The 27,967-nt window shown below is 51.6% G+C and overlaps 9 protein-coding genes across 9 annotated transcripts; 4 read left to right on the top strand and 5 right to left on the bottom strand.

Annotated features, from left to right (window-relative positions):
* Positions 1–3: 3 nt before the first annotated feature.
* Positions 4–3,798, bottom strand: P174DRAFT_513951 (NB-ARC and TPR domain protein; the record flags this gene model as incomplete). Its single annotated transcript, XM_024832036.1, has 9 exons — positions 3,651–3,798; positions 3,363–3,591; positions 2,921–3,295; positions 2,686–2,872; positions 2,574–2,636; positions 2,043–2,524; positions 1,028–2,013; positions 298–975; positions 4–244 (listed from the first exon to the last, which is right to left on the bottom strand). Exons 1-9 carry the CDS (start codon positions 3,740–3,742, stop codon positions 4–6), a joined length of 3,333 nt encoding a protein of 1,110 aa, XP_024680060.1. The 5' UTR covers positions 3,743–3,798.
* Positions 3,799–3,964: 166 nt separating this feature from the next.
* On the bottom strand, positions 3,965–6,007 carry P174DRAFT_452776 (uncharacterized protein). Its single transcript, XM_024829110.1, has 3 exons — positions 5,921–6,007; positions 5,155–5,859; positions 3,965–5,102 (listed from the first exon to the last, which is right to left on the bottom strand). Exons 1-3 carry the CDS (start codon positions 5,940–5,942, stop codon positions 4,138–4,140), a joined length of 1,692 nt encoding a protein of 563 aa, XP_024680059.1. The 5' UTR covers positions 5,943–6,007; the 3' UTR covers positions 3,965–4,137.
* A 445-nt stretch (positions 6,008–6,452) lies between these two features.
* On the bottom strand, positions 6,453–7,663 carry P174DRAFT_392693 (bZIP transcription factor). The gene is made up of 2 exons (XM_024823568.1): positions 7,493–7,663; positions 6,453–7,422 (listed from the first exon to the last, which is right to left on the bottom strand). The coding sequence occupies exons 1-2, from the start codon at positions 7,584–7,586 to the stop codon at positions 6,590–6,592; spliced, it is 927 nt and encodes a 308-aa protein (XP_024680058.1). The 5' UTR covers positions 7,587–7,663; the 3' UTR covers positions 6,453–6,589.
* A 239-nt stretch (positions 7,664–7,902) lies between these two features.
* Positions 7,903–9,421, top strand: P174DRAFT_443456 (retinol dehydrogenase). The gene is made up of 2 exons (XM_024827833.1): positions 7,903–9,107; positions 9,152–9,421. The coding sequence occupies exons 1-2, from the start codon at positions 8,298–8,300 to the stop codon at positions 9,299–9,301; spliced, it is 960 nt and encodes a 319-aa protein (XP_024680057.1). The 5' UTR covers positions 7,903–8,297; the 3' UTR covers positions 9,302–9,421.
* Positions 9,422–9,952: 531 nt separating this feature from the next.
* Positions 9,953–11,748, top strand: P174DRAFT_443455 (cytochrome P450). Its single transcript, XM_024827832.1, has 3 exons — positions 9,953–10,391; positions 10,443–11,283; positions 11,313–11,748. The coding sequence occupies exons 1-3, from the start codon at positions 10,089–10,091 to the stop codon at positions 11,684–11,686; spliced, it is 1,518 nt and encodes a 505-aa protein (XP_024680056.1). The 5' UTR covers positions 9,953–10,088; the 3' UTR covers positions 11,687–11,748.
* Positions 11,749–12,268: 520 nt separating this feature from the next.
* P174DRAFT_392691 (putative short-chain alcohol dehydrogenase) lies at positions 12,269–13,545 on the top strand (the record flags this gene model as incomplete). Its single annotated transcript, XM_024823567.1, has 2 exons — positions 12,269–12,613; positions 12,665–13,545. 2 exons carry the CDS (start codon positions 12,269–12,271, stop codon positions 13,046–13,048), a joined length of 729 nt encoding a protein of 242 aa, XP_024680055.1. The 3' UTR covers positions 13,049–13,545.
* A 422-nt stretch (positions 13,546–13,967) lies between these two features.
* mirD (putative MFS siderophore iron transporter) lies at positions 13,968–15,716 on the bottom strand. Its single transcript, XM_024827831.1, has 3 exons — positions 15,603–15,716; positions 15,211–15,553; positions 13,968–15,161 (listed from the first exon to the last, which is right to left on the bottom strand). Exons 1-3 carry the CDS (start codon positions 15,675–15,677, stop codon positions 14,233–14,235), a joined length of 1,347 nt encoding a protein of 448 aa, XP_024680054.1. The 5' UTR covers positions 15,678–15,716; the 3' UTR covers positions 13,968–14,232.
* A 1,119-nt stretch (positions 15,717–16,835) lies between these two features.
* P174DRAFT_443451 (ABC transporter ATP-binding protein) lies at positions 16,836–21,026 on the top strand. Its single transcript, XM_024827830.1, has 10 exons — positions 16,836–17,350; positions 17,440–17,919; positions 17,969–18,012; positions 18,037–18,135; positions 18,166–18,222; positions 18,247–18,264; positions 18,292–18,616; positions 18,644–20,521; positions 20,542–20,894; positions 20,915–21,026. Exons 1-10 carry the CDS (start codon positions 16,987–16,989, stop codon positions 20,972–20,974), a joined length of 3,678 nt encoding a protein of 1,225 aa, XP_024680053.1. The 5' UTR covers positions 16,836–16,986; the 3' UTR covers positions 20,975–21,026.
* A 145-nt stretch (positions 21,027–21,171) lies between these two features.
* Positions 21,172–27,850, bottom strand: sidD (nonribosomal peptide synthase SidD; the record flags this gene model as incomplete). Its single annotated transcript, XM_024831266.1, has 3 exons — positions 26,998–27,850; positions 26,544–26,942; positions 21,172–26,523 (listed from the first exon to the last, which is right to left on the bottom strand). The coding sequence occupies exons 1-3, from the start codon at positions 27,430–27,432 to the stop codon at positions 21,172–21,174; spliced, it is 6,186 nt and encodes a 2,061-aa protein (XP_024680052.1). The 5' UTR covers positions 27,433–27,850.
* Between the last annotated feature and the right edge of the window lie 117 nt (positions 27,851–27,967).

The following is a 27,967-nucleotide window of genomic DNA, read 5'->3' as shown; positions in this document are numbered from 1 at the left end:
TCATCAACGGGCCCAAAATGCAACAATCTCGTCAAAGTCTCTAGTCGTCAGGCTCTTCACCTCTCGATCCTCTTTCGTAATCTCCTTTCTCAAGCGACAGGCAACTCGAAGAGCGACGGAAGCTTTTTGCATCTTCCCGGTCGCCTCGAATAATTTGCCCTTGAGGAAAGTTGTGCGGGCAATCTCGTTCTTGTGTGCATTTGGATCAACGGACCAGATGTCCAGCGCTGCGTTGATCATAGCACTACGAGAAGTCAGAATTAGGTCAGTTACTTTGGTAAAAATGGTAGCACTTACATCGCCTCTTCGCTCCGGCCCGAGCGGATAAGGTGCTCGGCAATCTTATGGGCGACATTCGCGGTATAGAAATCTCTCTCACCCACTGTAGCAAGCATGTGTTGCCACGCTCTCTGGTGGTATTCAAAGCTCTCATCCCATCGGTCTTGCGCAGCACGGAGGTTGCCAAGCGCGTAAAGAATCAGTCCAGTCCGGACATCCACCCTATCATTTTTGCCCAGGGCCTTTTCTCTGCCAGCCAAACTGTCCAGGAGAAGCGTGTTGCACTCGTCCAACTTGTCCTGGGCCAGGAGAGCCCAGCTCAGATTTGCCTCGCCCGACCGGGGAATGTAGTTGCCGAGAGCCTTTCGAATTCGCAGCGCCTCCTTGAGGTCGGTTTCGCCTTCCTCGTATCTTCTGTCCTGGATGCGTGAGATCCCTCGCTCTGCGTAGGCGAGATATAACCTCTCGTCTGCAGTTCCCAGTTCTTGGCAGATTTTGGAGACTAGATCGAGAGAACGTTCCTTGTGGATGCGGCTTGCGTCAAAATCGCTCGCATCCATGGCGATAGCTCCTAAGTAAAAGTGGATATCTGCAAGCAAGGAATCCCGATCGGGGTGTGTTGAGGAGTCGCAGATAGCGCGAGCGGTTTCGAAGAAGCCGTCAAAGTGCTTCGTCCGTCCACGCTCTTTTTGATACCTGGTAATATTAGACCATATAGTAAGAAAAAGGCCCGACCAACTATACGTACCATGCAGCCTCAGTCAGTAGCTTTGCGAACAGCAACCTGGTAGCCTCGGAGAGACCTGAAATGGACGACCAGAGCTGATGTATCCTCAGAACGTGGGGATAGATCGCCGCACAAGCAGGCCACCTTCCGACATATAACCTGCCTCCGCTTGATTTGGGCTGAGGTAGCTCTGGCTCCTTGGATGGCTTGGGCATAGCCGATGGCCAGTCGGCCCACAGAATTCGGACGACTTTGTCGAACATGAACCGTTTCTTCGCGACATCCATCGTTGCCAAGATTACGTCTTGGACAATACGATGGACCGAGATCTGCTGCTTTTGTTTATCTCTTTGGACTAGCGATGACTGCAATAGATCGGATCGAGCCTCAATGTAGTTACTCTTTTTAAACGGTGCGCCCTCGGAAAGCAGTTCCACCGACGCTTCCATCAACAAGTCTTCCTGGATGACATCCGGATCAAGAAATGAAATCAGTTCCAGCAACTGTGACGCTTGAGGCTTCAGCCTCTCAAATGCCCAAACAGTGGAGAGAGAGTGAGGATACGTGACTAAATTGGTATCGAATTTTGTGTCGTAAAGACTGGCATGTTCTTCGTGATCCGTGTACAGCTCGAAGAACTCTGACAAGGTAAGGTCCTGTCGGCGGATGATACCAGCCATCTGGGAGATAGCCAAAGGGACGCCACCAAGTGCATCGGAGATTTGTCGCGCTGCCGTGTCTTCTGGTTCGTTGGAAATTGTGGTGAGATGATTAAAGAGGGACAGGCTGTCTTGCTGTGAAAGAGGACCGAGATCCAGGCCGGAGGGTCTTCTCGTAAACATGCTTTTAGCCAGTGGGTCGCGGCTGGTGATAAGAATTGATCCGCTACCCTGGGGCCAGTAGTCCGCCAGGATCATTGGGTCATCTGCGTTGTCGAATATAAGCAGCCAGGTCGCCTCTGACCCAGCTTGGCCAGGCTGAACAAGCTCATCCGACCCCGACAGATGCTTTCGGGGATTAGAGAGCCATCCTTCACAATTTCCCTGCTGACAACCTGACTCTTGCAGTCGGATGGATCTTCGAGTCCTAATGCTAACGAAATCTGCTGGTAATGGTGGTCAAGTTTCGCAATCTCATCCGCCACGACCCAGAATACTGCATCGAAGCAAGTCTTGTGACGTCGGGCGAACTCGCGGGCTATTTCTGTCTTTCCTATCCCACCAAATCCGCAAAGCGCAAATTGTCGTAGAGCGGTGCCCGACGCTGTCACTATGTTCTTCGAAGGCAAGAGCTCGGCCGCAAGACGCTCCAACACATCTTCGCGGCCGCAGAAATCTTCATTTGCTGAATGCGTGTTCAGAAGGAAACAAGGTAGGTGAAGAGTTTTCCGATTCTCAAATTTTGGTGTAGAAGAATATACCATCTCAAACCCCGAAAGAGATGTTCCTTCAGTTGCTCTATTCGATGGCCATTCTGTTGCATTGTTCGAAGGCCATTCGGTCAGCTCCATTTGCTCAACTAATGAATGTCAGTATGGTGACCCTGTGACACTAAATCTCAGGCTCGCCTTTGAGTGGTAGTTCGCTCATAGTCGGCGAGTAAGCGCTCATCGTTGCGTATTGATATTCCTCTGAGACCATTAGCACCGTTCTGCAGTTTCCGATACCTCTGTAACATACGGTCCTCGAGTCGACGTGCAACAAGATCCACAGCGCTTTGCAAAGTCTCGTAAATAAACTTGTTCAGCTCGGGTAAGCCTTCGCCGCCAACACTTTTGGTGAAAAGACATGTATCATGATGATTGAGATTGAGGCCAATGACTGTTTCCATTGGCGCATGAGTCGAACAAGCTTCACGGTTGACCAACTGGAATCCAAGTTAGCATCCAAGCTCAACCAAAGACTCGAGACTGACTTGTTGGTATTTTGGGCGCAATGGCGTTGAACTGTTCTTCGATTCTCTCAGTTCATAGACCGATAGTATGGGAGTACGGAACGCGATTCCTTCGAATCTATCCGCGAGGTCAAGCAGAATAGAGCCTTCTTGCTCAATATTGGCACTTGGAATTTTGAGGTTTCTACCAGTCGTTGTGTCCAAGATATCTCGAAACCTATTCCAGCTCGTGGTCTTGTCGCCATAACGATGTGGAGTGCTTAGGAAGATAACGCCAGCTATGGCGTTGACAATTGATCCATACCGAGGAAACTGTTTGTTAGCGACGCACAAGGCCTGTTTGACTACAATGCCACCTAAGCTGTGGCAGACCATCAGAATGGGCCTGTTAGTGGTCTGCAGATGGTACATCAGCAACCATGCTGACAGCTCGAAGGAACCAAAGTTAGACTGATTCACTTACCGGATCCGAGTCAAATTGTGATCGCGCGTCACTTAAATGCTGGAGGAAGTCGTAGCCTAACATCAACATCGACTCCCATGAAGGCTTGGTACCCGCGAATGGCGAAGCATATTCGTACGCGAGGATGCGGGCCCCAGCCCCGGAGTCGGGTAGGGTCGCGAGCCATTTTTCGTTAGCAAACGGCCAGTTCTCCGGCAAGGTAGTCCCAATGCCAGGAACGAGAATAATGCTAGATTTCGAGTGTAAGTGGAAGTAGCGAACTGAGCTTGGTGGTGGATTTCTCTTAACTCGACGACATCCTGAGAATTATCAACTGGGCCCCGCAATTCCTGAAGGTGGCCGGTAGTTGCAAAGCCCATGTTGTGACCATGGCTCAGCATACTCAAGAGAGAGACGTTTCAGGCCGAGGAGAGCATGAAGCTGGACTTGAATAACTACTAGTAAAGGATGATGAAGTCGTTGAGACGGTCACCCCTAGATGCGGGGTAGTCACATACACTGAAACGTGACCTGCAAGGGTTCGTGCATGTGGCACCATCTTATATTATTGATTATTGATAGTGTCGTTTTTACATTAAATGGGTGTTAATAAGGATGGGTCCATTCCTTTCTATTAATTGACGTCTTCTTATCATATAGAAAGTTGTCTTAATGCTTAAAGGCGCAGCGTACCGACCAGTCCCACCTCACAATTATATTCCTGCCAGAATAGCTATACAGATGTCGCCGTAGTATTTGTATCAACAGTGCCTTTCCAAGCAGGGAAACAACGAGATCATACAGTATAACTCGGATCCTTCTCGCTCCTTTCAGACGTCACCTCTCGCCTAACACCGCGACATCTCTTCCAAAACCTCACCCAGTACTGCATCAGAACATGCGAGTCCCAAAGATAGACGGTGTAGGCAAACAGAGTGATTGGAACACACAAGACAAAAAACCACCAGAATCTCACCGCATTCTGCCCAAGGAGATCAATGTTCATACCTAATAGGCTGGAGCTGAAGCTAAGAGGAATGAAGAGCGTCGCAAGCAGAGTCAACCTCTTGAGTCGCTCAGATTGCTCAATAGCTTTGCGCGATTCCTCAATCGTCGCTTTGTTCATTGCCAGATTTATGCCCCGAGTACACATGTTTGACAGCTCGATGCACCGAACATGGAGTTCTTCGTAATCTTCCAAAAGGCCTTTGGCTGTAAACGTACTGTTGGAACCATTATATGCAACGTTTCTGACCGTCTCGGTTTCGGAGGTCTTCCCTTGCGTGCTTCGTTCCGCTAACTTGCAGAGTGCGCGAGTACTATCTTTCAGTTGTTGGGCATGTCGGTTGAGAATGTTGGAGAAGTATTGAAGAGTTCCCAACGCGTCAGCTGGAACTCCTTGTGCTATGGCGCTTATCTGGATCTGGATTCGGGACTCCATCAGATTCAGAAACTGGACTTCGGAGAACGCCGCATGCGCAAACAAAGGGATGCACATGGAAAGCGGATCTTGAGGCGCGCGGCGGGCCAGGTCGACTAGCGCGATCAATGAATCGTACTGCAAGGGTAGAATAGCTGTGCTTTGCTGAACCTCTGCTGAAGCGTTTACATCTGGATCTAGGCGATTGGCGGTGGTTCGAAATGCCATCTTCGGGTGATGTTGGAGGATGGGTAGTGGTGTAGCCTTGGATTCGATGTGACTTGTCCATGGTCCTGGAGGAGATTTTTCCAAGGGTCTACCTTGGTCCATCCAGGCAATGACTGAATGCAGATATCAGCAAATAGCTTTCTCGTATGTATCATTTGTTCTTACCACCCCAGCCTCTGTCTGTTTTCGTGATACAGAGTGAAATCCATTGTTCGATCACAGAGAAGCACGAGCACACAGTGGAGTACTCGCGCACGAGGGAATCACCGCAGCGGACTCTACTAGACCCAAGCTGTTGAATCTTGTATGTTCCAAGCTCAGTAGCTTGCTCTGACCGCTGCGATTGGAGATCCTGTCCGCCGAAATCGTCGCGATGAAGAAGAGTGCTCACACAAAGTCGAAATATGTTATTGGAGGAACTGGCAAGTGATGGGAGGCTGTATGAATGTCTGTCAATGCTCCCAGAAAGAAAATCCATATGTCGTCTGAAGAATTCCGGATCTATATTGTATTTGCTCCCAAGAACCGACACCCATGAGGGTGATACGAAGCCTCGAATGAAGACTATTTGCCCCGATCCTCCTGATGGAACAGAGCCGGCAGCGCAAAAGAATTCATGTTGCTCCTGACTATATTGTTGCACATCCCACTTCCGCTCCCCGCTATTGTATACTACAACTAAAGCGTGGGGTTGTTCGTCCTTGGAAGCGAAATGGATGGCATGTTCTTCCGGTTTCGCCGGGTTGAAAAGACTGCGATCTTGTAGCATCCATTCTGCAATATCGACATAATTGTTTCCCGGGAAGACTGAAGTGCTCGAATATCTCCTTGAGAGCGAGATGATTGCTCGAGTGTAATTTTCAGGCGTAACTATCAAGATAAGAATCAGTTAGGCCATGGATCGAGGGTAGGTGATAGGATCAGACCTTACGTGCAGACTTTCTGCGCTCCATATCCTATCATGTACGACTAGCTGGCTGGTAGCATACCTAGTAGCGTCAAGATAAATGTTAGCGCGCTGACAGGTTGAGCAGAGGTGTTGAACAAAGGGATTGTTATGACAGAGGCCGGGACCATTGCACATTACAAACAATCGGTGAATCGACCCTTCTTTATTATGGCAGAGAGTGAGGCTGAGTCCTCATGCAAATCAAGGATGATGCCGCGGTGCCGCAATGGCCCTCGTCCTTATTCACCCCTTCTCTCCTCACCATTCTGTCTTATGCGTTAGTTAAGTTAGGGCCGCGCTTAACGTGAGCATGGTATGTGTTGATTTGTCAGGCAATGGAGATTCACGGAGGAGGTTAGTTTTGATTCGGTACGGACCTGCAGCTAAGGGTCGATAGGGAGAACGACGCCTCCCCGACGTATAATATTCCGGGCACCAAATGGCCAAGCACCTCGGCGGTAACAAATCCGCTTTCATTGGGCTATTCTTCTTGTCACCCTGTTAATTTCAGTACCATCGGACATGCATTGTTTTTACAAGGCTCGTGTTGAATTCGACCTGTTGTGGTGCGCTGACATGCCTTTATCCCAGGCACACGGTCAATCCAGTTGTAAGGTTTCGGGCTACAAAATCCCATAGAGAAGGAGCAAATCAATTAGCTAGAATAAGTGGATCTTCTCCCCTTATTGCCCTCCAGCGATTGCTTGTTTCAATCAACTCCTCGCAGCCCTTTAACAGGCATGCCCATTTCTTGAGGAACCCCGGAGTAGCCTCCCAGCTTTCCTTCACGTACGGCTCCCCCCATACAATCAATCCCCTCCGTCCAGCAGTAACCGGGTCGTCATCGTCTTCCCCTTGAAGTAGCATTTGGGCAGAGGTCGGCAAGGGGTCAGATGATTCCGGCGTGATAGATAGACTATTGTTCACCATATCTCCAAAGAGATCCCTCAGAAAGTCCACCACGTCAACAGAGTCCTCGCATTGAATGAGATTGTCCCGGATTTGTGGGAACGGAAACATGTCGATCCAGTTAGAGTGAGGATGGACCATCTGTAACGATGTCGGAAAGAGTGAACCTGGAAGGCCCGTAGAGAGGGGGTGGATGGTCGTTGGACCACCGCAAAGTCGTCTGCTAGGCTGTAGATTGCCAACAGCATCACTTGGGGTGATTATGATTATTCTCGCAAAATGCCTCAGGACGTCCTTGTTGGAAACAAGTGCTCGATATACATTGTAGTGGATAAGACGTAGTAAATGGTCGGCAGGAAGAGGAAAGTGGACGTTGGGTGATCTGTCAGACTCTGCTAGAATAGCTAGCCCAGCCGTTTGCTGAGATGAAGTTCGAATTGCCAACACGTTTGTCGAGGTCCATTCGGTGTTCCTGGGTTGGGAGGGTTTGTCATTTGCAATTCGCCAACGATCCACTCGGTACGGACGGCGTCCAGATCTTGGATCTTGGGCCTTTTTCTCGCTTACTCGTTTTCCTGATGCACTCAGTCAGTAGATAGATCGAAAATGGAACAAAGTAAGCTTCGTAGATGGCGGTGTACTTACTGTGAGCTCTTTGATTTATCCGATTCTGGACTTTCTTCCGCTGCTTCCTGTTTTCGATGCCTGTCCAGTCCTCACAATTCTTTTCAGGATCCATTTTGGGAGGCTGACCGACTTGGAGATGAAATAACAGTCAGCTTCTAGACGACCAAAGGCAAGGATAGATGTATCTAGATGCATGGAAAAAGCTATCGACGAAAAAGGCAAAATCTGTCAGCCAGCCAGCCCCACATACTGAACTTACGGCACCAGCCGGAAAGATGGTGGAGCCATGGATCGTGCCATCACATTGTTGGAATACTCTCAAAGAGGCAAAAAGTAGTCAGCCAGGCCCACATCTCCAATTAAAGCTAGATAAGAAGGTGATTGGAGAATATAGTCCTTCTATTACAATAGACTAAAAGAGGTAAAAGTCGTCAGCCAGTCCCATATTCAACTTTGTTAGCAAGAGGAATAGCCGGCTAAAAAGAAAAGACGTGCTTTTAAGGCTTAACATATCATCACTAAAATAGGTAAAAGATGTCAGCCTGCCCTCTTATAGTTAACTTTGAAATGCAAGTCGAGAGAGGTCATTCTAAGGCTTAGTGCATCACCACTTTATTGGATAGACCGAAAGAGGCAAAACTAGTCAGCCAACTTCAAAGATCTCTGCTCTGGCAGCAGAAGAACCAGAACGCAAGGACATACAAATGATATAAATATGCAGATTCTTCCTTTCTTTTCATCTATCTATCAGCACAAGAATCAATCATTGCTTTCACGCCTTCACTGTTCATTCCACACCAATCCTAGCCATCCACGCTATAAGATGTCTCGATACGCTGCAGCTCACGCTAGCCCGCAAGGACCGGGCGACTCTCGACCAACAGCATTGCAAGTAGTCAAAGATGAAGGAATGGAAGGCAAGCTCGAGGGCAAGGTGATTGTCATCACCGGAACCTCCTCCGGTATTGGTATTGAAACGGCGCGCGCCCTTTCCGCTACTGGAGCAACGCTCTACCTGACAGCTCGAAATGTCCCCAAAGCCAAGGCTGCCTTGGCCGACATTGCTGAAACGGGCCGTACGCAATTCATCGAAATGGACCTAGAATCCTCCGAAAGCGTACGTGCCGCTGCCAAGACGATCCTCGCAAAGACCGACAAGGTCAATATCCTGATCAACAACGCCGGAATCATGGCAGTGCCAACCCTTGAATTCACCAAGGATGGCCACGAGCTGCAGTTTGGCACCAATCACCTCGCTCATTTCCTGTTTTTCCAGCTGTTGAAACCAGCGCTCCTGGCGGCCACGACCCCTGGTTTCCATTCTCGGGTTGTCAATGTGTCCTCTGCCGCCCATCGTCGAAACGGCATCAACGCATCGGACAATTACAACTTCGAGAAAGGAGGCTACGACCCCTGGGTGGCATACGCGCAATCGAAAACCGCCAACATCTACATGGCCAATGAGATCGAGCGCCGCTACGGATCTCTCGGGCTCCATGCAACGAGCGTTCATCCTGGTGGAATTTTAACTGGTCTTTCGAAGCACATTCCCGAAGCGCAGGTTGCGGGAATGCTAGAGGATAAGGCTCTCCTCAAGAGCTTGAAGAGCCCGGAGCAAGGTGCTGCGACGACGGTGTGGGCTGCTATTGGCAAGGAATGGGCGAATAAGGGGGCAAGTATATGGCTGATTGTGCTGAGGCGGAGCGTGGAAATGAGGATGGCAGTATCGTGGGACCGAGCTATGTCAGTCATACCTACGATGTGGAGAGCGAAGGCAGACTTTGGAGGGACTCCTTGAAAATGGTGGGATTGGCGGAAGATCAGTAGTAGAGCATGTCTTCACCGACATCGAAGGCAGTAACGCCTCTTCTTAGGAGAGAGTCCGGTCGGTGGTATATTCATAGCCTATCGATATTGTGGAATAGTTTCCAACAACATGATGCGGTCATCCATCCTATAAAAGTGTTTGAGTAGCAGCTAGCGTTGATCTGTGATCTCCATGTCAAGTCGAATCCAAGTGCAATATAATCCTTGAATGGTTGCAATTGCGCATACTCGAGGCTGGAGCATGCACTTCAGCAGATTGCATTACATATGTTGCAGGATTTTGGACATGGCCCTCACCAATTATCTTCGCTCCTCAGCTCTGCGCTATGGCCACCAGGTCTCTAACTCAGTTCCTTTCCCGGCATATTCGGATAGTGCCCTACTGAGGCGGAACATCACATTCTGAAGTCTAACAGTAGTCTCCTACCCCACAGTTTAATTGTTGAGTTGTTTCTGGGGCTTCAAGCTACCTCTGATTGGCTGTGCTTTGATCGATGCTCTTGTTCCCCGCGCAAGGCTGTAGATCTTCCCCGCCTCCGCAATACCCCCACGGGGGATTCGCCTCTCTCGGAAAGACATGCAATCATCATAGCCATTGATCAGTGCTCAGAGAGTCTATTTACCTGATAAGCAAGTCGCACCCGAGGGACTTCCGATCCGATCTCTGCCTCGGATGCGAGAACGTGCGTCGATATTGTGCTACCATCTTTCAAGCATATAAGACGCCAAGGATCACTTTGAACATTACTGCACACTCATCAAGCTGAACTCACCTGTTAAGGCCAGCATGGATGCCTTATCGCTATCGTCATTCAAGGCATACGCCGCATACGTCGTAATTGCCGTAGTGGTCCTTCATCTAATCACCAATCGCTTCCGTAGGAGCCTTGCAGGACTTCCCGGCCCTGCAATCGCCAAATGGACTCGTCTCTGGAAGTTGCACAGTGTGTGGAAGGGTGATCACCACAATACAGCCATTGACCTACATCGCAAATATGGTCCGCTGGTGCGCATTGGTCCCAAGCACATATCTGTCGGAGACCCCAGTGCTATCCCGATTATCTACGGTCTCAACAAAGGTTTCACAAAGGTTAGGGCAGAAAGTCCGAAAAGTTGGCATGATAATGACTGACGCTAGCAGACCGGCTTCTATCCCATCCAGTGCATATCATGGAACAAAAAGCCCCAGATGAACCTCTTCTCCACCCGCGACGAGATGTTCCACCGTGAGCAAAAGCGGCCTGTGGCAAACGCCTACAGTATGACCTCGCTGCTCGATCTTGAATCCGCAGTAGACTCCTGCACCGAGATCTTCATCAATCAGCTGGCGAGATTTGCGAGTAGCAAAAAGCCCGTCGACCTGGGCATGTGGCTGCAATACTACGCTTTTGACGTGGTCGGGGAATTCACCTTTGCCAAGAAACTCGGCTTTCTACAGGAGGGAAAGGACGTCGACGGCATGATTGAAGCGATTCAAGGGATGCTGGTGTATGCTAGTGTGTGTGGCCAGGTTCCCGAGGCTCATCCATTGTTACTAGGGAATCCACTTTTCCCGATATTCATGCCCAGCATGGAGACATGGAACCAGGTCTTGAATTTCACGCTCAAGGCCATCAATTCCCGAGCATCGCTGCAGCGTGACGGCGAGCTCAATACCGAGAAACCAGAAGCAGGAAAGGACATGCTGTTCCGGTGGATGGCCATCCATGCCTCTGATCCCAATAAGCTTTCCACCCGGGATGTCATCGTCCATCTTTCGACGAATGTGTTTGCCGGTTCAGACACCACTGCCATCGCTCTGCGGGCCGTCTTCTACCTCCTCCTTCGTAACCCGTCCATCCTGGCCAAGCTGAACGCTGAGATCGATAACGCCGACCGAGAGGGAAAACTAAGCAACCCGATCTCCTACCGAGAATCCATGAACCACCTGCCCTATCTGCAGGCCGTTCTCAAGGAGGCAATGCGACTACATCCATCCGTCGGTCTGGTCCTGGAGCGCGAAGTGCCCAAGGGCGGGTCACCATCTGTGACAGGCATTTCCCCGGAGGAACCATAGTTGGGATCAATGCATGGGTTCTCCACCGAGATGCCCGGATCTTCCCTGACCCTGACAAATTCACTCCCGAGCGATGGATTGATAGCGACCCGCAGCACTTGAAGAAGATGGAACAGAGCTTCTTCGCGTTTGGAGCGCGGTCTCGGACTTGCATTGGCAAGAACATCTCGCTTATTGAGATGCATAAGATTATTCCTCAGCTGTTGCGGGAGTTTGAAATCCGACTGCACAACCTGGAGAAGGAATGGAAGACGAAGAATGTATGGTTTGTGCAGCAGGAGGGATTAGTATGTAACCTTGTACGCAGGATGGGATGTCAAGTGACTTAATGCGTATGATACTGCATACACCGACATGAATGATGCTATTTTCTTTTGAAAAAGTACCTGTTTAGCTTGCCTCGGTAGACTGTAAGAGCTATTTATTGTTCAGCTATGGACGAGTCTCGAGAGACTATGATGACAGCAGGATTGAAATGACAAATGTGCAAGACTTGAAAGCTCCCTTGTGCATTCTTCTTGCCTTACGTTGCCTTCATCTTGATCCACCTAGCTGGATCGGCCGTGCGGCCGCTAGTGCTGACAATATTAATATCAAATTGCCTCTACACCAGTGAGAATGCAAGCATCTAATATTCAAACATTAAACTGTGATTCAGATGCGGGATTTTGGGGTCTAACTGGTTGAGACATCTTTTTGACTTTTATTCCTGATTGCTACCACGGACCTACGGAAACCCTGAAATTGATGCAAATCATTCTACGAATAGACAAGATATGCCACCAGCGGCCGCTAGCATTGAGTTGTCAAGTCACCCTCACCTCAGCAGAATAATAAATACCAGACCTGAAGCAGATCTCATTCCCGCTTCAATACGTCCACATCATCAGACACCTTCCTCATAACCACAAATGTCAAATAAAACCCTTCTCCTCATCGGCTCCGGCCCTGGTATCGGCGTCTCCGTCGCATCCCTCTTTGCCCAGCGATATTTCGACAACATTGCTCTCTTCGCACGAAACCCCATCCAACTGGAGAAAGACCGAGAGACCGTACTTGCTTCTGCAGCGAGCGTCAACCGTGTTGTCACCGTGCAGACCTGGCAGGTTGATATTAGCGATCTGCGCCGTCTGGAAGAGGCACTCTTCGAGGTCGCACAATTCGGGGCGTTGGAATGCGTGTATTTTAACGCGGCGCGGGTGGCGCCCAGCCCCTTCTTTGATTTTCCGATCTCGGGTATTGAGGAGGATTTCAAAGTACGATCAAACTTTCTTGCATAGTGAAGGGCAAATACTGACGAATAGCAGGTGTCGAATCTCGCTCTCTATGCGGTAGCGAAATGGGCGATGCCGCTCCTGTGTGCGAAAGCAACGAGCGGGAATGACCGTCCATCCTTCCTCGTTACGAGTAGCTTGCTGCCTGTTGATCCCGTCCCTGAACTCTTCGCATTATCTATGGTTAAGGCGGCTCAGGCTAATCTGGTCAAGTCGTTGGACAAAGCGTTCACCCCGCAGGGTGTGCATGTTGGTTTGGTGGTGGTGGGCGGGCAGGTGTCTTCATCAGCGCCTGCATTGAACCCGAGGAATATTGCTGAGCAGGCTTGGAATTTATTCGCGCAGGAAAGAGAGGATTGGACGGGACAGGTGTCGATTTTGGAGGATAAGATGGTCGATTGGCAGCCTTCCATTTGAGTACACGGCTCGTGGTGATGTATTGGTAGATATCAAACCTCAGCAAGTTGAACTAAACATCGACTCCATTTTAACGATCCTTGAAATCAACTGTAAAAGCCGAGAGGCCTCAATTGATATGAGGAGTAAACACAGTAACTAAGCGAGGTGTTGAAGAAAAGGATATGAATGGTGACTTCTCCAGTTGCCGCAGCAAATCTAGCTTCTAGCTAATAAACATGCCTCCACCACATAGCATGATCTGATCTGTACACGTGGACAACGACGGAAGAGTCGCTAAGGAAGCGAAGTCGGACGAAGTGGGGTTGATGCAAGAACTGATTGATAAGATGACTACGGCAGATTCATCATCCGGATGGGGTCACAGAACAAGATTTGCTCACCGAGTCCACTAGGAGTCATTACCTAGCTAGTCCCACTGCCAAGTCATTGTCTTTATCAGATCAAAACAGGTATCCAACGCTAGTATCATGGTCCACGTTGAAATACAGCGTATAGTATGGGTGGATATCCGTCAGCTTGTATTTCCATGAAATCCTGTCATTACTGACTTACTGTGGGTTCCTAATCTTTTAGTATAGGAAGAGTCCTGTAATACTCAAAATTCAAAAGTACACGAAGATAAATCCTTGATCAGATAACACTGCCAAGATGCCAAGGGAAAAAGGATTCCAGGCTTAAGGCGACAAATTTTTCCCATCACACGATCATGAACTATCATTGAGAAGTAAGGGACAGTCTATGATTGTTCTGGCCAGAGGGCCTTGGAAATCTACATAGTGCCAGAGTCACTTACGATTGTACCATTGAATCATGCATGAGTGTATGGTATGTCAATGCTTCAGCATGAGAGAAATGAACTCATTGAGATATTCAGTTTGATTGAAGTTGCTCCCCGCTATGTGTCGATGGCTTTATTGAGGGACTAATTGCTCCATAGAGGAGTCTCTTCTAAGTGAGAGGATTTGGGCTGAGCAACTCTGATAAAATATTAAATTATATTCCACATAACTCTTCGGTGTCTTTCCATTACCCTCATCTCACATCTAACTGTATCCGTCTTCAGGTGAAAGGCCACCCATGATATCCTACATCATTAATAATCGTAATGGACATGACCAGTCCTCCCACTCAAAGTTCCCAACCTCCCTTTTTAAGCTCATCTGGCAGCAACAAACGTCGAATTAAAACAACACTCCCTTGGTCTGCGTCTTGGTAAGCTTGATATCCCGAATAACAAACATCCAAATGAGCGAAAGCGCCATGATAGCCGTCCCCGCAATCAACATCTTGCTCTGCGTACTAGCATACGCAAGAGCAATAGCCTGGCGGACCAGCGTCCCCCTCTCATAGCTAAGCTGCACCTCCAGCGAATCATAGATTGTCTCCCAATCCGCCTTCACCGACTCCGGAAGCAGACGCTGCAGCGCACCAGGCAGCGTATGCGTCCAGATCGCACCGGAGATACTACTTCCCACAGCGCCTCCCATCGTGCCAAACACGTTCAGGAAGGCAAGCGAGGAAGCAGCGTGGTCGTGGTCCGACGCCGCGAGCACAGCAACCTGCTGGCAGATGATCATGGTGCCGCCCGCGAAGGCGATGAAGATCTGGCACATGATCATGTACCCGACGGACCAGCTGGGTCTGCGGAAGTAGATCATGAGCCCGACGCCGAGGATGTAGAGCGGGACGGCGATGAAGAGGAGCCAGCGGAAGCGGTTGGTTTTCTTGATTAGGAACCCCACAACGAATAGCCAGACTCCTGAGACGACGTCGAAGATGCTGCTGATGTAGCCTGCGGTTGTCATGCTGGTGCCGTACACGACCTGCAGGTATGAGGTGTAGTAGTTGAACCAGCAGTAGTATGCGATCTGGTAGCAGACGTCTACCATGCAGGCACCGAGGACGGTTCTAGAGGCCAGCAGAGCCCAGGGGAGGAAGGGGACGGGTGCAACGAAGCGTTCGACTAGAGCGAAGACAACCAGGCAGAGGAGACCGATCACGAGCATGGTGATGATCGAGGCCGACTTCCAGTCATCCTCGGTGGAGCCAGCAATGGAAAACGGCAGGAGGAAAAGTACAAGTCCGGCAGCTAGGAAGAAAACACCGAGTACTAGCAAATGTTAATATGCAAATCCTCACAAACGCTCAAGAAGACCTACTGTCAAACTCGATGATATAGTGCCTGATACTCTCCATCCACGTTCTGCCACTGCCGGGCTTGGCCTTCAAAAGACCGCTCTTCTTTGCCTTGTGCCGATTCCAGCGCAGCAGGCAAAACATGGGCAGGGCAACGACGGGCAAAACGATAGAGAAACAGCCATACGCCCATCGCCAGTTCGAATCGTAAAAGTGCTCCGCCGCAGCAGGGCCCCCAAACGCAGTGATGATATAGGGAGAGGAAGTAAAGGCGTAGGCGAGACCTCGGTCGCGAAGTGTCGATGTATCGGCCGTAATAACATCGACGCTGAAAATGATACCGGCGAAGCCGACGCTGTAGAATACCTTGGCAATGGTCAGTCTGGTGCTTAGTTAGAAGAGAAGGGTGACCTACTTGTGCGGCACAGTAGGTTCCAATGTCGTGACACGTTGCAGAGAGGATCAACCCCAGAGTAGCAAAAGCCACCATTATCAGGAAACCAATAGATCTATCCCAGAGATTCAAGACTTTAGCCAGCGGCATGTAGGTTGCCGCCGACATAACGCTGGAGACGATGGAGATAACGGGGATCAGAGAGTGGGATTCGAAACCGCTGGTCACGTAGGCAGACAGGTTGCCGGTAATGGAGGACTGGAGGCCATTGACAAGGTACAGGAGCCACATGCTGTTGTTTGACGTAGGTCAGTGTTATCCTCAGAACATAGATCGTGTAGGACTCACAGGCAATAGGCAGCTCCCAGAGATGTCTTGGACCATGTGAGTGTGATAGCTTCAGCCTGAGTGACACCGTCTTGAGCCTCCTCATTTGGCAGCATCTCCCTTGCATCATGATTGACGATTTCAGAAGGGTGCTTGGTATCCGGGTATGTGACAGTCTCTGGGTTCGGCACTCCATCGTCCCTAGGAATGGCAGTACCCTCAACTGGAGGGTGCTCCGGAGACTGGAAGAACTTCTTCTGCCAGGACGACAGCATTTTTGAAGGAATCGAACAATGTGCTGTCACACACACTGGAGGGAAAAGAGGAAGGGGAGGTTATAGATTGACACAAAAGCGGTAGTATCAGCGTGGGCCGAGCGTCTTCCGCATGCTTTTCAACTTAACTTCCTCCCGACCTGGCAAAATGCAAGGCAACGCAAGACGGCCATGCTGGGATGCACTCAGGCGACGCTCACCGGTGGGACTGTTAGCTAAAGATGGTGTGGACTCCTTCCAGCGCCGATACGCGGCAGACGACGTTGACAACGGTTACTAGTCAAGACGACGACATGACTCTCATCAAATACAGAGCGACTTACACTGGTACAGACTACAACTGACAAGGGTATGCGTGGGAGTGGATGCTGTAGATGGCAGAGAGGTACCATCATGATACAGGTATACAAGATGACTGAATTTCACTGTATGGTATGGTACTGTAAGGTATGCTCTAGTAATCTGGTGGCATGATAATTGTTATCAATCAGTGGAGACTCTGACTGGGTCAAATCCCGGAAATCTCCGAGACATCTGATTCGATTTTTACGGATCAGATAAGTTTTACGTAACATTACGCAGTGTGTGTATCCACCTTACCGTTGACTGTTCTCGGGCATCAGAGAGGCACTAGAATCATTACCTGCGGTCTCGGGATTAGAGAAATTTCCACCAGAACATGGTTCTTTGGTTAGAGACCTTTGACAAGCTAGTCTCGCGTGCTCAATGAGGTCCAGCACCATTGCACTGCTGCAACACGCGACAGTAACAAGCTCAAGGTTGCAAGCAGGCATCGAGTCCTCATGAAGCTCGTTCAGAAACTATCGGGCTATCCCCGCCTACTTCTGGCGGGCAGTCCCTCCAAGGTTGATCTTGGTCGACTCCTGCTGGGGATTGTCAGCGCAGCCGCCTCTGGTGTCCCGTTCCCCTTGATTGGAATTCTGTTCGGTCAGCTCCTCGACGACTTTAACGCAGTGACCTGCGGCGAGTCAGAATCATCAGACTCTGACTCCGACTATCAACATGACATCAACGGCAAGATTCTGATCATCGTGTATCTGGCTATCGCACAGTTTGTTCTAATCTACGTCCACCTCTCATGCTGGAGCCTGAACGGTGCTCGACTGGCGCAACGTCTGCGGGAAACTTATCTACAGAACCTCCTCCGTCAAGAACCGTCGTATTTTGATAAACTGCCCCCGGCGAGATCGCATCGCGACTTAATGGCGACATACAGGCTATTCGGTCCGGCACAGCGGAGAAAGTAGGGATATGTTTATCGAGTCTGTCCTTTTTCATCACCGCGTACATCGTGGCCTTTATCAAAGATGCCAAGCTTGCCGGAATGCTCGTCTCGTTGATCCCGGCATACTTTCTGATGTCGTTCGTTGGAAGCCACTATATCGAGAAATACACCGGGCGCATGTCGGATTACGCTGCGAGTGCCGCGTCTATTGCCTCTGAGGCACTTTCCAATACCGTTGTGGTGCAGGCCTTTGGCGCCAATGCGCGGCTGGAGGAGAAATTCTCCAAGGCTCTCAAAGCTGCGGAGACTGAGGGATTGAAGAAGGCGACGGCGGTTGGCATACAGTCTGGAGTGTTGTATTTTATTGCATATTCTGCCAATGGTCTGGCGTTCTGGCAGGGAAGCAGACGGATAGCCGAGTCCGTGAGTGATAATACTCACGGTGCCACGGTGGGTGCTACCTTTACAGTAATCTTCATTCTTGTTGAAGGTAGGATTGATCCCATCCTCCATAGCGAGCCAGTCTAACATGAATCCAGCCACCCTGCTCCTCAGTCAAGTCGCACCATTCCTGCACCTGTTCGTCGCGGCCGTCGCCTCCTTCCAGAAGTTGCGTGACGATATCGACCGCGAGCCGATGATTGACAGTACGAGCGATTCTGGCCTTCGCCTTACCCAGGCTGAGGGAGGTTTTGAATTTAAGGATGTTTCCTTCACGTATCCGTCGCGCCCCGAGATCACCGTTCTGGACAACATCAGTCTTAGCATTCCGGCCAACAAGCATACCGCTATTGTCGGTCTATCGGGCAGTGGCAAGTCGACCATTGCGGGCTTGGTGACAAGACTCTACGATCCCACGCAGGGCCAGATTCTTTTCGACGGCCACGACCTGCGTGATATCAACCCTCGTGACTTGAGAAGCTTTCTGAGCCTGGTTCAGCAGGAGCCCTCTCTACTTGACCGATCGCTTTTAGAGAACATTGCCCATGGGCTGATCAACTCCAGCAATCCGAGCCATGCACACCTGAAGACAACCCTGTTGAGTACTGACCTAGCCGACCTCGCCAGTGAAGTCAGGAATGGCAAGGACTTGACCGCTGCAGCAGAGGCGCGGGGTCCCAATGTCGTTGAAATCGTTGGTTTGGTGACAAACGCTGCCTCACTTGCGGATGCAGACGGCTTCATCAGTGCGCTACAACACGGATACGGAACAGTCGTGGGCTCCAGTGGACGGTTGATCAGTGGTGGCCAGAAACAGCGAGTTGCGCTTGCCAGGGCTCTCGTCAAGGATCCTGCAGTGCTCATACTCGATGAAGCTACGGCGTCTCTGGATTCACGCAGCGAACAGCGCATCCAGCGCGCAATCTCCAATATTGCCACCGACAGGACTATCATCACGATTGCCCATCGCTTATCCACAATCACCGGTGCGGACAATATTATCGTCATGCATAAGGGCCATATCGTGGAACAGGGCAATCATGCAACACTCATGGCCAACAATGGCACGTACGCGGAACTTGTCAAATTGCAGACTCTTGCTGGCAAGGATGAAACAGCAGTCAACATCGAGAGCATCAGCAAGTCAGACCAGGCATCTTCAAGTGAGGATGATATTGAGAAAAGCGCTCTTTTCCCCGGCGATTTTGGCGATGCTGAGAAAACTCCAGTCTCGACAACCGAAGCTCCTGTTGACTCCGAGGAAGCAGAAGAGCCTGAGACTCCTAAAAAGTCCCTCTGGGCGCTTGCCAAAGGCTACGCGCCAGCATTGCGACCTCACCTGCTGTTCATTTTTCTTGCGCTTCTTGGCTCGAGTGTCGTTGGCGGAGCCTTTTCTGGAGAGGCTGTGATCTTCGGAAACACCGTCGGCAGTCTAAATCCCTGCCACAGCGCAGATAGCATCCGGTCAAGAGGAAACTTCTTCGGACTGATGTTCTTCATCCTCGCTATTATTGAATTCTTCGCCAACGTGGTCAGTTGGTCTGGATTTGGCTGGGTCTCTGAGAAGATCGTCTACGCGGTGCGGGTTCTGTCGTTCAGGTCACTATTCGAGCAGGACCTGCAATGGCATCAATCCGAGGGCCGCACACCAGCTTTGCTTCTGTCCTATATTACCCGGGATGGCAATGCATTGGCTGGTTTGAGCGGTTCGGTCATTGGCACTTTGTTTTCGATCAGTGTCAACCTCATCGCGGCGATCATTCTGACTCACATCATCGCCTGGCGAATCGCATTAGTCTGCCTGGCGCTGGTACCGCTTCTGCTTGGAGCCGGGCTGATGGAGCTCCATGTGCTCGGGAAATTTGAGGAGCGGCACGAAAACGCATACACAAAGTCTGTCGATATCGGCGTGGAAGCCATCACATCCATCAAGACTATCGCATCCCTGGCTCTCGAAGAAGAGACTCTCCGGACCTATCGGCGATCGCTGAAGGGTCCCCGCAAAGAGACATTCAAGGTCACCGTGCACGCAAGCCTGTGGCAGGCAATGACCTACTTCCTCGGCAACCTGGTAAACGCGCTGGCATACTGGTGGGGTGCCAAGCAGATCATCGCAGGCAACTACACCCAGACCCAGTTCCTGATCGTGGTCTTCTCTCTGCTCGTCAGTGCTCTGCTCTGGAGTCAAATGTTTGCTCTCGCGCCGGAGCTCTCCAGTGCCCGCGCCGCAATGGCCCGGATTCTAAGTCTCATCGAGATCGGCTCGGACAAGATGCAAGGACACGTGCGCAGCCCTACCGCGAATGTTTCGGACGACCCCGAGGCAATGGCCGAGGCAAAGCCCATTATATCAAACAACCAAGCCTCAAGCGTACAGCTCCGCGATGTGCACTTTGCCTATCCCGCCCGACCAGACATCAAAGTACTCAACGGCCTGAGCATCGATATCCGGCCAAGCCAGTTCTGCGCGCTAGTGGGACCCAGCGGCGCAGGCAAATCAACCATCATCTCCCTCGTAGAACGGTTCTACACCCCCGAGTCCGGCGCGATCGTCGTCGACGGCGTGGACATCACCAAACACCGCGACGTCTCCTTCCGCGACACGATAGCGCTAGTCCCCAGGAAAGCGTCCTCTTCGAAGGCAGCATCGCGTTCAACATCGGCCTTGGAGCACGACCAGACCACCAGGCAACAATGGACGAAATCGTCGAGGCGTGCAAGCTCGCCAACATCCACGAGGTGATTCAGGGCTTGCCGGACGGGTACCAGACACTATGCGGGCCGAACGGGAGCCAGTTCTCCGGGGGCCAGAAACAGAGGCTGTCGATTGCCAGGGCGCTGGTTCGGAAACCGAAGCTGTTGATTCTGGATGAGTCGACGAGTGCGTTGGATGCGGAGTCCGAGAAGCTGCTGCAGGATGGGCTGGAGAAGGCTGCGAAGGGGATCACGGTCATTGCGATTGCGCATCGGTTGCATACGATCCGCAAGGCGGATGTGATTTTCTTGATAGAAGGGGGAAAATGTGTGGATCGGGGACGCATGAGGAATTGCTGCAGAGGTCGGAGAGTTATAGGGCGAATGTTATGCATCAGACTGTGGCATAGTATTTATATATATATTTAATCCTTACATTTCATAGACAATGATTCATCTAAATATACCATCGTTTGGTTATCGGTTACAATAGTAAATCGGAAATAAACACAGATATATATTTTTGAGTCTATCAAACTAAACCATCTATCACCACATCATCATCACTGTATACCAAACAACATCCTATCAAGCAACACCTTCTCCCTCATACCAGCCAACTCCTCAACCGCAGCAACCAGCTCCCCAAAAGCTCATCCACAAACACCACGTCCCTCTCACTCCCAACCACACCAACATGTATCTCTCCCCCCTTCACAAACGAAACAGCCTTGATCGGATACGCCGCATCCCCATGCGGATTCGCAATATCAACCCGACAAGAACCCCCGCCAAACGGCATCCTCTCAAAATCCTCCCAGTCCTGATGATGCACAATCGAGTCAAAACCTTTCCCGTGAGCTATATCCCACCTTGCCAGCTTAGCAATCTTCTCGAAGCCGAGGAAGTCGTGCGCTGCTGACTCGGCAGTCTGCGTCTGGACGAAACGGAGGAGGTCGCTTGGGGTCCAGCCAGGCTGGAAGGGGACCCGGATGGGGGTGAGCTGGTAGCAGGGGCCCACGATGTTCTCGGCGTGGGAAATGTCGAAGGCGCGGCCGGAGGTGACGCTGCCGAAGGTGACGTCTGGTGTTTGGAGGCGACGAGCGAGGAGCAGGGCCCACGCTGCGGTGAGGAGGTTTGCGGTGGTGATTTCCTGCAGGGGAAGGATGTTGGCCGGGCGGGTGTGGAAGATTGCTTTGTCGGTTGGATGGGAGGAGGATCCGTCGAGGATCGAGAGGGAGGAGTTGGAGAGGAGGTTGTGCCAGTAGGTAGTTGCTTTGTTTTGGATGGGCTCTTCGCTGATCTGGGCCATGTATGCCGAGAACGGAGAGAAAGTGGCGAGCTGGGTGCCGGTGTACAGGGAGTCTAGGTCTTGGAGTAGTCTGGGCAGGGAGACGCCGTCGTATTGGGCGTGGGATAGGCCGATGATGAGGCAGGCTTGACCGTTACCTTCAACGTGGAAGAGTCGGAGGAATGGAGATCCTAGCTGGAAGTTGGATTCGATGTCCTCCCTGCAGAGATCGATGACGTATTGATCGAGGTCCTTGTCAGTCTTGTGCGTGCGCATGGGAATGTCCAGCTCCTTGAGGACGACCTGCAAGTAGCAGGATTCATGTGCGATGAAGACGGTACGGAGAATCTCGTGGGTCTTAACCAGGTCGCCGCACGCACGGAACAGCTGCTCGCTGTGAATGCTACCGTCAAAGTACAGCATCGTATACTGGATAGACGTCCTCGGTGGCTGAATGGTTGCGCTGATATCCAGAGCCTGGGAGTCGGTCACTGGCAGCACATCTTGGATGGGCCAGCTTGGGTCCCCGAGCTGTGGTCGGACAGTGTCGGTTAGGAACTGCTGAACGTCCGGGAGACGGAGCGTCGAAAACGGCTGATATGAGTTGACCTTCTGTAGTGAGCGTTCATCCACCTTCAACACTCTGGCCGCGTCGCCGAGACGCATGTGCCGGAAGATATCAGCCACGGACAAACTGTGGCCTTGCGCGCGGAGACTCGACACGAGCTTCATTGCAAGAACGGAATCCCCGCCGAGCCGGAAGAAATTGTCATCTACGTCGATCTGCTCTGGGCTGACGCGAAGGACCTTAGCCCATGCAGACCGCAGAATGCTTTCTGAAGCTGACAGATGGCTTTGGATTGTAGCCTTGGTCCAGGCGTTTCTCAATCCATCACGAAGCTGGTTGAGGGTTTGTGGAGTAACCTGAGAGGCGATCTGATTGAGCAAACTGTGGTCGATATGGCTCATCGTAGTGGGCAGTTTGTCTACCACGATGTAAGCGGATGGAGCCATATACGACGGAAGCGAGTCTCGCATGTATTTATCGAGCTTCTTCAACGCCACAGCAAGACTGCCGGGGATCATCGCGCAAATTGTGGTCTGGAAGGCTTGACCTGGCGAGTCGCACACTATCTCGCGCTTCTCCGACAGGAGCTCAATACAGGCTTCTTCCGCAGCCTGTTGCTCAATGAACATGACCAGCTCCTGGTCGGATGAGGACCGCGCTACAGCAGCAGCGGCAAGGGTTGTCGGCGGAAGATGTTCTGCGAGGTGCCTTTCAATCTCTGTGATATCCACTGCATGCCCTTGAACAGCAACAACGTTCTCCTTCCGACCAACAAACACTAAACTGCCGTCTTCTCGTAATTGAACCATGTCGCCGGTTGCTTGCACTCTGCCAGTTCGGCCAGCACAGGTAGAACTTCCGGCCACAAGCCAGGCGGGCGAATCAACCGTGTCATCGGAAAGAAAGGCTCCTTCAAGCCAAAGCTCACCGACACACCCGATGGGCGAGAGGAGGGACGGGTTTCGCGGGTTGCAAACCCAAGGAACAACTGCGGGAGGATAACTTGAGCCGGGCTTCACGCTTGTATCTGCACGCACCCTACTTGTTGCTTCATCCAAAGCCAAGGGTGGAATCTGATTCCATTGCCAGATCTGGTTCAACTCCGCCTCAGGGAGACAGGAGATCTCGTCGACCCTCCGAGAAAGATTTTTACTCAACTGTAAGCAAGCTGTTTCTAGCTGCCCAAGCATCCGTTTCATCTTCTTGATCTCAATCAAGTTGCTGTCAAAGCTTGCGCAAACCCGGAAGCCACCCTTGCGGATCCCGCAAGCTAGCATCAGCGGATACGGGTTGAAATGCAGAGCTTCAAGGACGACGTCTCCGCTCTGAACGCCGAGTTCGCTTCCGACGTACTCTGCTTCAGGCTGAATGACCAAACCCGTGCCAGTTTCGCACGCGTGTTGGGCATCTTGGCTGACCTTGCGGATGTTTTGCATGCCCATATGCTGGAACGCGGTGCGGGCCAAGACACTCTGCTGCACGGCTTGGAGGTAGGATTCTACGGTGCTGCCCCGGTGAACGCGCACACGGATGGGGACCGTTGCAATTAATGGCCCAACGATCCTTTCGACTCCAGGTATTGGGATGTCGCGGCCTGTAAGGGTCTCGCCGAAGACTATATCGTCGCTTCCGGTGTATTGGGACGCGACGAGCGCCCAGGCGCCGCGAATCAATGTCGCCATGGTAACTGGTGATCCGGAACTGGTATCAAGGGAAACTTGATGCTCGACTAGGGCGTCCGGGGTAGGCATAAAGTCTCTGGAGGGTAGACGCGGGAATTGAGGACCGACAGCACCTTTCAGCTCCCGCCGCCAGAATTCCTGCACTGCGGCGTCATCCGAGTCAAGCACGTATTTGACAAAGTCTCTCATCTGCATCTTTACCTCGACTGGCTGCCCTTGCAGGGCGTCACTGACTTGCTTGAGGATGATCGGCTCGGACCACCCGTCGTAAAGGACGTGGTGAATAGTCCAAACCATGTATCGCTTGCCGTTGGTTGAGTCTTCGATGATAGCGTAACGAGCCAGACTCTCTCCGAGATTCATCTTTTCGGTTCGGTCGTTCTCTAGGTATTCTGCTAGACTTGAGGCTTGCGTCCAGGAGACGTTTTCCTTGAGTACAACCTGCTGAAGACCAGGCTCCTGCAACTGGGCCACTCGTGTCCGTAGAATGGGGAGTGCTGCGACCGCCTCCTGCCATGCCTTCCGCCAGACGTCAAGGTCGATATGTGGCGGGATACACAAAATTCTCTGCGCCACGTAGGGCTTGACTGATTTAAGCGAGAAAGTGAACAGAGACTCCTGTGTGGGCGTACAGGGGTAGATGTCCTCGATATCTGCCGGGCTAACTCCGCAAGCCCCTGCTGCTTCTACGCAGACGCTGTTGACATCTGACGTGATCATTGAGAATGCGGGGATTTCCGCTTGCACGTCGACGTCGCAAATGCGAACAACGCTGGCCATGGCTGACAGGGTAGGATTGCTAAACATGTTGGTGACACTGAGGTCGAGACCCTGGGACCGACATACAGAGACCAGTTTCATGGCTGTGAGTGAGTCTCCACCCAGAGCGAAGAAGTTGTCTTGGAGACGGATAGAGTCAGCTTGGAGTTTCAACGTCTGGCTCCATGCCTGTCGCAAGCGATGCTCCAGTTCACTCAGCTCCCGGGTCGTGGTGTTTGTCCCTCCGTGGTCCAGCTGGCGCAGGTCGACGGCTGCACCGAACTGCCTCAGTCTCTTGCGGTCTGTTTTGCCCGAGATCAACGTAGGAATATGGTTGACTGGGATATACGCAGTTGGCACCATGTATCGGGGCAAAACCTTCGCCAGTTCCGTATCGGCTTCTGACAACACCCTTTGCAGCTCCTCAGGAAGCTCTGCCGCCTCGAGTTCAGTATGGTCATGCCCCTTTGTCGTCTGTGCTGCAACAAATGCCACCAGCATAGGTTGTCTCCCAGACGCTGGGGGTACAATCACCTCCGCGATGACGGTCGTCTCCGAAGGCAGTCTAGCTCTCAATTGGCTCTCGATCTCTCCGAGCTCAACTCGCTGTCCTCGCAATTTGACTTGGGTATCTTTCCGCCCCACAAAGACAATACAACCCGACCCGTCCGGATCATATCGACCCAGGTCACCGGTCTTGTACAAACGGCCCCGACGACCGGGGTAGCCGTTGTGACCCGCAATCAACCACGACGGGCTTTCAATAAACGCTGCGGCGGTTTTCTCCGGGTCATTCAGGTAGCCCTGTCCTACTATGGGACCTTCGACCAGCAGCTCTCCCACCGCGCCCACAGGCACAAGAGATTCATGGTCATTAGGGTCGACTATCCAGATGGCCGCCCCATTACCGGGGCCAATGGAGATATAGTCTCTCCCGGTTGCCGCGCTGCGGTTCACTGTACACCCGATCGTGCATTCGCAGGGACCATAGCCAATAATAATCCTGGTGTCCTGACCCCAGAGATTGACATCTCTCGCTGAGACGGCCTCTCCTCCGAGGCCAAGACCACTGAGCGAGGATATCACATCCGCGTCTAGGATTCGGGCCACCGAGGGCGTCAGGCCCGCGTAGTTCACCTTCATCCGCCTGATCACGCCGTTGATATCGTTGAGGCGGTCTTCGTCGGATGGAATGCAAAGACAGCCACCGTTGCCCAGGGTCAGAAGCATACTGTCGATGCTGACGTCGAAGGCGTAGGAGGCAAAGTCGAGAACACGAGAATCCTCCGTGTACCCGACAGCCTTGGCTCGGGGAATGGCACTGCTTGTGTAGGTTTCGTGAGATATCTTGACTCCTTTCGGAGTACCTGTGCTGCCGGATGTAAAGATGATGTACATCAGGGCGGACGAGGGAACCGTTGGTAGGCGTATGACTTTCTGTTCGGCGGAGAGACAGCTGAATGTGTTTTCCTCCACGACGAGCACTTTCGCTTCTGGTATGATCTGAGTGGCCAGGTCGTGCTGGCCCCGAGAAGAGACCATCATCTTCGCGCCGACCTGTTGGGCCATGTTCTGCAGACGTGCAAGGGCAGGGTTGGGTCCATTAGTACAAACGTCGCACCTGCTTTCATTACTGCCAATACTGCGACGACGGTCCATCTGGATTTCTCAAAGCAGACCGGTAGGACATCATGCAGCTCGACTCCCATATCCTTCAGCGAGCGCGCAATAAATGTAGAATACTGATCAATCTGGCTGTATGTCAGGCTGCCGTCCCATGATGCGATTGCTTCTTTATCAGGGAACTTCTGAGCCTGTTCGGATATCATCTCGTGCATGCAAAAATTGTACGTGGCTGGCAGGTCGTGATTCCAGCGCCATATCTCGTCGAGGTCGTACGTAGTCGGTCGAACGCAGTCTTGGATAGACGCATCGGGGTTGGAGATGCACAGTCTGACCGTGTCGGCGAGAGTCCTGACGTATCGCGTCACTGTAAATGGCAACACATTCTCGGAGTGCCATGTCGGACGAATCTGTAGCAACCCATTCTCGAAAGAGACTTCTAGGTGAAGTAGCCCCTTTGTTGACCGAGTCAGCTAAGCTACTGGTATTCAACATCCATGCATCACTCACTTCATCTTTTGCTTCGTCTGACGTCTGGGAAAGAGAGCTAGTGCTCAGAAGCAGAGATGCTGGTGTCCAGTGGCTCGATGCATCTGTGGCAATATGCCGAGCGACAGCTGCCGCGGTTTCCTTGACACTAGTTTGTAACCCCGCCACTACTTCATTCATAGCCAGAGATCTAGGTACCGGCTCCTCTTCCGGATACTTATATGCCCATTCGTATCCAATCCGGCCGCCTTCTCGCGTCCGCAGCAGCACAATGAGCCACGACAACAGCACAACTTCATCTGTCATGCCCGTGGAGCCCAGGGCCTCGTTGGATGAAAGGTCCGCGACCTCAAATGACTCGACGCCGTTGCCATTCAACCGGGCTGCCGTTAAGTCATATGACTGATTGCACCGGTATTTCTGATTGTGAATGTCATCGTGCTGTATCAAACCCATTGTCCAGGTGTTCTAGTCTTCGATCCTGGATTGTTATCTTCCTGGGAACGGGAGATGTTCGCGATGGATGACTAAAATGATTTGACATGCGTTATATATGCAGAGCCCAGGCTATTGGATTATTCCACCGATGAACGGCCGGAGACTCTGTGTAAAGCAGTCTACAAACCTACCGAGTTCGCCGTGGCCGCGACCCGATGGGATACCCACGTTCTTTTCTATGGAGGGGAAACGAGCATGTATCCCATTGTGCAAACAAGTGGACTGGACCCATATAAACCAGGTAGTATCATCCTAGTCCACCGAGTACAGAAATACAACCCAGCCTACGGTTTGGGTTTTTTTCTTGGCCAATGGAGTTGAGTATTCGGCCTGGGCATCATACTGGCCTTGCAAGACGGATGGGTAAATGTTATCTGATCGCACTAAATCATTCTCAACCGTCTAATAGCCATTTTGAAGAAGCCTGGCTTGCGCAATACTTTTGTTGTCCGAACGGTGCCTGTTGGTATTACGGGTAGAGTGGGTCAGTATC

Source organism: Aspergillus novofumigatus, assembly GCF_002847465.1.
Source record: "Aspergillus novofumigatus IBT 16806 chromosome Unknown P174scaffold_6, whole genome shotgun sequence".
In the NCBI taxonomy this organism is placed as follows: domain Eukaryota; kingdom Fungi; phylum Ascomycota; class Eurotiomycetes; order Eurotiales; family Aspergillaceae; genus Aspergillus; species Aspergillus novofumigatus.
The sequence above is the reverse complement of the archived record's forward strand: the minus strand, read 5'-3'. Positions and strand labels throughout refer to the sequence as shown.

Coding starts and splice junctions, on each gene's coding strand:
- P174DRAFT_452776 (XM_024829110.1), bottom strand. CDS start 5,942: ATGGAGCGCAGAAAGTCTGCAC. Junction 5,860..5,920: donor GGAGCGCAGAAAGTCTGCAC/GTAAGGTCTGAT, acceptor TTATCTTGATAG/TTACGCCTGAAAATTACACT. Junction 5,103..5,154: donor AACAGACAGAGGCTGGGGTG/GTAAGAACAAAT, acceptor ATCTGCATTCAG/TCATTGCCTGGATGGACCAA.
- mirD (XM_024827831.1), bottom strand. CDS start 15,677: ATGGTGGCTTTTGCTACTCTGGGGTTGATCCTCTCTGCAACGTGTCAC. Junction 15,554..15,602: donor GAACCTACTGTGCCGCACAA/GTAGGTCACCCT, acceptor ACCATTGCCAAG/GTATTCTACAGCGTCGGCTT. Junction 15,162..15,210: donor CTATATCATCGAGTTTGACA/GTAGGTCTTCTT, acceptor AACATTTGCTAG/TACTCGGTGTTTTCTTCCTA.
- P174DRAFT_443456 (XM_024827833.1), top strand. CDS start 8,298: ATGTCTCGATACGCTGCAGCTCACGCTAGCCCGCAAGGACCGGGCGAC. Junction 9,108..9,151: donor AGCAAGGTGCTGCGACGACG/GTGTGGGCTGCT, acceptor TAAGGGGGCAAG/TATATGGCTGATTGTGCTGA.
- P174DRAFT_392693 (XM_024823568.1), bottom strand. CDS start 7,586: ATGGATCCTGAAAAGAATTGTGAGGACTGGACAGGCATCGAAAACAGG. Junction 7,423..7,492: donor GATAAATCAAAGAGCTCACA/GTAAGTACACCG, acceptor TGAGTGCATCAG/GAAAACGAGTAAGCGAGAAA.
- P174DRAFT_443455 (XM_024827832.1), top strand. CDS start 10,089: ATGGATGCCTTATCGCTATCGTCATTCAAGGCATACGCCGCATACGTC. Junction 10,392..10,442: donor TCAACAAAGGTTTCACAAAG/GTTAGGGCAGAA, acceptor TGACGCTAGCAG/ACCGGCTTCTATCCCATCCA. Junction 11,284..11,312: donor GCGACTACATCCATCCGTCG/GTCTGGTCCTGG, acceptor GAAGTGCCCAAG/GGCGGGTCACCATCTGTGAC.
- P174DRAFT_443451 (XM_024827830.1), top strand. CDS start 16,987: ATGAAGCTCGTTCAGAAACTATCGGGCTATCCCCGCCTACTTCTGGCG. Junction 17,920..17,968: donor AATCTTCATTCTTGTTGAAG/GTAGGATTGATC, acceptor ACATGAATCCAG/CCACCCTGCTCCTCAGTCAA. Junction 18,136..18,165: donor GAGGTTTTGAATTTAAGGAT/GTTTCCTTCACG, acceptor TCGCGCCCCGAG/ATCACCGTTCTGGACAACAT.